Raw genomic sequence first — 6,624 nt, 5'->3', positions numbered from 1 at the left:
TTCCCTCTGAGCCCACGTGTTCAGTTTAAGGGTCTGGTCCCCACTATCGCTGAACAGATCCTGGGAGGAAGACGTGGATTCCACTCGGGCAATCCTCCTGTTTGCAGTCTCTGTCCCAGAGGGGAGCTCTGCTGGGACAGAACGACCTGCTGCAGGTGCCCAGGCTGCCCCATGGATGCAGACCCTGAGCCCCCCCCACACCCTCAGAGAGCAGGTGAGAGACGGGGCGTGTCCATGCGGAGAGGACAATCACACACCTTCACACTCTGTCCCTTCTGCATCACGGACCCTCCCTCCAGTCATAATATAGACCTGGGCGCCTGGACCATGTGACAAGAGGGGAAATCCCAGGGACTCTTCTATGTCCTGGTGACAGGATCCGGTAGGAAGAGGCTGGTATCACCCTCCCCCCAAGTACTATGGCCATTCTCCTCCCAAGATCTTGGGTGCACATGCACACGTGCCTGGAGTGAGTTTCAAGCCACCAGGTTGAGGGCTTAAACTGTGGTCAGCCTTGTGGGAGTCCAGTGACAAATCTGCTATGCCATCTGTTGGCCCAAGAATTAGTGATTTTTGAATGTGAGAAGCTTTGCTGAGGCAGTGCTCCCCAGAGAGTAGAAAAAATACCATAAGGCATGTCAGTCCTCCACATTAGCCAAAAATCTTTAGGAGTTAGTTCTCAAGTGAGGGTGCAGCAGAGCTGTGGGGTGCTCCACGTCCTGAGGTCGGGCAGGCCCAGCAGGGATCCCTGGCAGGTGGAGGTGGTGCATCTACGATGGAGCAAGAGCAGGGCCCGGGGCTCAGGAACCTGCACCAGCAGAGGCCACACAGCTCTGTCTCTATCTCTCTACACCAGCAAGTCCCCTGGGTTTGTACTGATATCCAAGCAGTGGAGACTGGACCTGGTGCACCTAGTAGCAACAACATCCCTCTGATCTGAAATACCACAGGTCTTCTGTCTAAGTGTCACACTCCTTGATGTCCAAGGTGTCCCCTGGAACTGTTGAAGTGTGTGAGCAGTCAGGATGTCATGTTCCCACCCTCACATTTAGGTGAGGGTTGACTGGAGCTGGCATTTCTCATCCAGGATTACTAGGAGCATGAACCCTGGAAAAATGTTTGTGTAGCGTTCCACACATAAGCACAACGTTCCCCGCCGCAGTAGAACCCGACTGAGCACAGTAGGCCCACGCGGGGATGCGCAATGAGGTTCTGAGTGCTCTGTACCACTGTGTCCCTGCTGCTTTGTGACCTCGAGCTTTGGGTGCTGTAGGCCTGAGGTCACTGTGGAGTCTGTTTTAGATTGAGACCTTCCGGACGAAGGCCCTTTACAGTTATCGAGCCCTGACCTGCACAGAGGGACAGACGGTGGCTCAGGACGTCTCAAGCTACTCACGAACACACGTGGATGAGGTCTCTGGACGAATAGGAGGTTCAGACCCCTGTCTTTCTGAAGGTGGAGTTTCCAGCCCTGCTCTCTGCTGCCCATGCAGCACACGTATGTGCACCTCAGAAACCTGGATCTCACGGAGCAGAAGTGAGTTAGCTCCACACTGGGCGCGTGTGCATGAGTGCCCAAGATCCCAAGAGGAGAATGGAGAAGAAGGGATTGCAGCGTGACCATCCCCCCTGGGGAGTGATTTCTCGCTTTGTGTCTCTCTGTCTCTGTCTGTCTGGCGAGCGCACGCGCCCTATAGTGAAAATCTCTCCAAAAAAAAAAAAAAAGTGAGTTAGCTCGTAATGTTCTCCCATGTTTTCTGGCATCTTCTCCTCGGTTCCATCCCAGGCTCTTCCCCCCTGGACTGTATGAATCTGTAATCTACAAACATGTCTTCCAGCTCTATTAGTAATATTTTCTATTTTTTAGAGGATTTTTCTTTATGGCACTTGCACTTGAGGGAGAGAGAGACAGAGACAGTGAGAAGGACAGTGAGAAATCACCCTCCCCCCAAGTATAATGGCCATTCTCCTCCCAAGATCTTGGGTACACAGGCACACATGCCTGGCCTGAGTTTCAAGTCACCAGGTCCAGGGCTTAAACTGCAGTCAGCCTTGGGGGAGTCCAGTAACAAACTGCTATGCCATCTGCAGGTCCAAGGATTAGTGATTTTTGAACGTGCAAACAGTTGAGAAACAGTCTCATTGTTGACATTTTCTGGCCCATGAACCAGTGAGTACATCTCTGCATGGCCCTAAGTCTAAGTGTCAGAGTTTACGGACTGAAATGGAAACTAGAACGTTGAAAAACCACAGAATAAAAGGGGGTCCTGATCCGTGTCCTGCTGCCTCACTGCTATGAGGGCAGCTCAGGGAGTCCCAGGGTACAGGGCTCCTCCCTGGAGACAAGCTCTGGACAATGACGGCCTCTCCTGCCCTTTGATCACCACCTGGAAAAGTCTGTGCAGCTCAACGGAATCCAAGTCCCCCCAAGGGCACCTGGAACCTCCTCCAGGGTGGCTCTGACTTCGGGTGTCACGAGGAACCAGGGCATTTCAAAGATGGAAATAACGCGGCGTCCATGACGCAAACAGAAGAGAATGAGATCAGGGTACGGTAACAGAAATCACTCCCTGGAAACCGCAAATACGAAGCATTTGAAAGCACATTTCTAAATAGCACGGGGGTCAGGGAGGAAAGCAATGCGAACTTGGGAAGTCCCTGGAGGTGAATGAAGACAAACATGTCAGCCTCCCTGGCTGCCACAGACAGTGCTGCGAGGGTGGTTCATCACAGACAGGCATGTTCACGTGCTCACACCCAACATATTTATACTTACATATTACTTATCATAATTATTATAGACCCTCATTATGGCAGAAAGGGGTCAGGGAGGAAAGCAATGCGAACTTGGGAAGTCCCTGGAGGTGAATGAAGACAAACATGTCAGCCTCCCTGGCTGCCACAGACAGTGCTGCGAGGGTGGTTCATCACAGACAGGCATGTTCACGTGCTCACACCCAACATATTTATACTTACATATTACTTATCATAATTATTATAGACCCTCATTATGGCAGAAAAGGATTCTGAGAATTCCTGGACAGGACACCAACCTTATAGGAGGAGCTCGACTAGCCTCTGCTGTCCCCATGTTCTCGCTGACACGCCCTCCTGTGCCCCCTGCCCTGGAGGGAGCAGAAGGAGCATCCCCACCTCTGCCCACAGAGCTCAGGGGCCACAGAAGAGAGGCTGTGACAATAGGGGCTAGGAGTCTTGGGAGGGAGGAGGAGAGGGGGCAGGAGCAGGAGGCAGGGCAGGGAGGCTCAGGGCAGCTCTGAGCTAAGTCTTGGGTGCTGGGCTCCTCCCACTGCTGTCTGGGAGTGTGGGGAAGTCATGTCACCTCCCATGGTGTTCCCTGGACATAGACGGGAGGAGAGATGGTGCCTGAAGCTCAGGGCTGCTGGGGTTACTGGGAAGGCCTGGCTGAGGCGGTTCCTGTAAAACACTCAGCAAACTGCCCAGATTGTGTGGGCGGGACTGAAGCAGTCCTGGTGCAGGAAGTAGGGACACATGTAGGTGACAGGAGTCCTGTGGACACGAGGGGGCACTGTGGGCCTTGGTTTGGGGACCCTGATACCCCTACTGCCCTGGAGGAGCTCAGTGCAGAGGGCATGACTGAGGTTCCCCTGAGGCCCTTCTGTGGGTGAATCCACTCTCCACTGACACCACCTGGCCTTCCTCTGACATCAGGAGTGAGTGCAGAGACCTCACCACACACAGCATGAGGGCTTAGTGACATTTCATTGCATATAGAAACTTGCTGGGAGGAGAATTTAGGTCCTCTCTCCACCAACAAAAAAAGCAAAGGAAAATTTAAAAAAAAAAAGGAAGGAAATAAATTAAGAGAAAGGATGTGAATACAGCAATGTGTCATTTACAGCATCTCCCTGGGTACACAACCTCAACATACACCAATTTAAAAAATAAAATTTACAAGTCTTAGCCACAGTGGGACAGACCACTGAGATGCTGAGCTCTGAAGGCCGGGTCCACCCGTGAGAGGTGGATTCGATTCAGGTAGACTTGCGGCCGGGCGTGTTGGAGCATCGGAGTAATGCCAGGGAGTCAGGAAGCAGAGCGGGGCGTCACTAGCTTGAGCCTGCCCTCAGCAACATGGGGAGACCCTGTCTGAAAAGCAAGCCTGGGCCTCGTGTCCACCTTGGGGGGGATGCGGAGGAATGAGGGGTACAACATGGGGAGACTCAATCTTAAAAACTAATAAAGTTAAAGGGTTTTTTGTTTGTTTGTTTGTTTTTAAGAGTTTTTTATTTGCTACAGGTCACGTGTGCTTGCCAGACAGACAGAGAGAGACAGAAAGCGAGAAATCACCCCCCAGGGGGGATGGCCACGCCGCAATCCCTTCTCCTTCATTCTCCTCTCGGGATCTTGGGCACACATGCACACGCGCCCGGCATGAGTTTAAGCCACCAGTTTTAAGCCATTTGATCCGGGACTTGAGCCACAGTCGACTACGTGGGAGTCCAGCAACATAGCCATTACGTTAACTGCTGGTCCCAAAGTGAAAGGGTTTTAATCTGAATTAGACTAATGGCTCAGGCTCTCTTCTTAGGATCTGGACCTTTGGTGTCATTACTGAGACTCCGCCACATTCTAGGCAAAAAATATGTTTCTTTTTCTGCTAAAATAACAGAAATCTATTTCATGTGGTTACTTTCCTTTTTTTGTAGTTTAGACATTTGGCCTCCTGTTTCCCAGAATGACCCAAGAATCCCGAATCTGCTTCCCAAGCTCTGCCCAGGGAGTGTGTCAGCACTGGAGAATGGAGTGAGGGGGTCTAGCTCAGCCCAGAGAAAGAGCCCAGGGCACAGGCTGAGTGGCGTGTGTGTGTGTGTGTGTGTGTGTGTGTGTCTGTGTGTGTGTGTGTGTGTGTGTGTGCTGGGGCAGCACTTCCTTCCTTCACACCAGGGAGACTCTGAGTTCCTGGGCACAGGCCTTGGGGACAGGCCCATGGCACACCCTCCTGGAAGCCCAGCCTTTCTCTGCTCAGCAGGGAGCCACCCACAGCCACAGAAAGAAAGAGGATATTTGCATGAGGAGTCCCCCTTCCTCAGGATAAGAGAGGCCTGGGGGCCCTCCCAGCTATGGGCTCAGAGGCAGAGCTCTGGGGTGTCTCCACCATGGCCTGGACCCCTCTTCTGCTCCCCCTCCTGACTCTCTGCACAGGTGCTGCCCCCAGGGCTCAGCCCCACACAACCAGGGACCAGCCTGGCCTGGCCTTCAGCTCAGCACAGGGGGTGCTACAGGGTGTGGGGCCCTCTGGGAAGGAGACCCTCAGCCTCAGGCTCACCTCTCCTGTCCTCTCTTGCAGGCTCTGTGGCCTCCTCTGCCTTGAATCAGCCACCTTCAGTGTCTGTGGCCCTGGGACAGACAGTCAGGATCACCTGCCAGGGAGGAGGCTTAGGAAGCTATTATTCTCACTGGTACCAGCAGAAGCCAGGCCAGCGCCCTGCACTGTTCATCTATGGTGATAGCAGCCGGGCCTCAGGGGTCCCTGACCGATTCTCCGGCTCCCGCTCTGGTGGAACGGCCACCCTGACCATCACTGGGGCCCAGGCTGAAGACGAGGCTGACTATTTCTGTCAGTCATGGGACAGCAGTGGTACTAGTGCCACAGTGACACAGGCAGATGGGGAAGTGAGACACAAACCCCCTTCCATGTCTCGGTCTCACTCTCCCTGCAGACCCAGGAGGACTGGGGACATAGCAGGGCTGGCCCATGTCACCTGGAGCTGAGCCCCCCATGCTGTCCTCTCCTCCCAGCCCTCCAGGTGGGATCTGCAGAGGGAGTGTGGGGAGTGCACTTGGGGCTGCAGGACCAGACTATCCTGTGTGGGATTATGGTCAACTGTCTTGAGATGCAGAAAAGTGACTGAAGTGAGAGGACAGACATACGGAAATATTTGTCCACTTACTGACCCGGGTTTCTGTGGAGGTCACTGGGCCTTTCTTTGGTTCAAATATCCAGGACTAATTCCTAGCCCTGTCCAGCTGGCTGAAGTCCTGACAGAGCAGCCCCTTGGCATGATGGGATTCTCACAGAGCAAGCCTGTGCCGTGGGCCCTGTGGGATCTGCCCGGCCTCACTTCAGGGCTGAACCACTCACCTCTCCTGGGAGCTGTCACCCCTCAGAGCTGGACTCCCACCTCAAGTTCATGCCTCTACCCAGAGAGGTTGGTGTGATCACAGCCTGGGGCCAAGATCCCAGCCCTGCCTCCACATGGGGCACCTGGAATTCCCTTAGCTCCAGCGCTCCCTGGAGGGAAGGCTGAGTACCCCCATTGCACCCTTCTTGCAGGCCAGCACCTTCCCCGGCCCTGGGCGGCCTCCTCCTTCTATTCAGCTTGGCCTGAGCCTGCAGGTCTCCCCGGGAAAGTCAGCTTCAGGGAAGCCATCTGGGAACCAGCTGTCCCCACCGTGGGCTTTGGGACCTGTGGGAACCACTGTCCATCTGAGTGAGGGCTCTGGGTTTTCTCAGTGCGAATATACAATTGTCCCTTAATGTCATTTAGTTTCTTAAATTTTTCTTGGATAGAATAAGAACCTAACATCCCAGGAGCTGGAGGTTCTAAAAGCTGAGAGTCAGATGCAGACTGGAGGAGAATC

The 6,624-nt window shown here is 53.7% G+C and overlaps 1 protein-coding gene across 1 annotated transcript in view; it reads left to right on the top strand.

Annotated features, from left to right (window-relative positions):
- Positions 1-5,081: 5,081 nt before the first annotated feature.
- The window catches only part of LOC102498430 (immunoglobulin iota chain-like), a 2,915-nt gene continuing 1,372 nt past the window's right edge, over positions 5,082-6,624 (top strand). The window contains exons 1-2 of the mRNA XM_027770440.1: positions 5,082-5,184; positions 5,330-5,655. Of these exons, the coding sequence (XP_027626241.1) occupies positions 5,103-5,184; positions 5,330-5,655 (408 nt within the window). The 5' untranslated portion in view covers positions 5,082-5,102. The remainder of the gene's footprint in view (positions 5,185-5,329; positions 5,656-6,624) is intronic.

Source organism: Tupaia chinensis, unplaced genomic scaffold, assembly GCF_000334495.1.
Source record: "Tupaia chinensis unplaced genomic scaffold, TupChi_1.0 Scaffold000137_1, whole genome shotgun sequence".
Taxonomy (NCBI): domain Eukaryota; kingdom Metazoa; phylum Chordata; class Mammalia; order Scandentia; family Tupaiidae; genus Tupaia; species Tupaia belangeri.
Note: the sequence above shows the minus strand (reverse complement) of the source record. Positions and strands in the feature narration are given on the sequence as shown.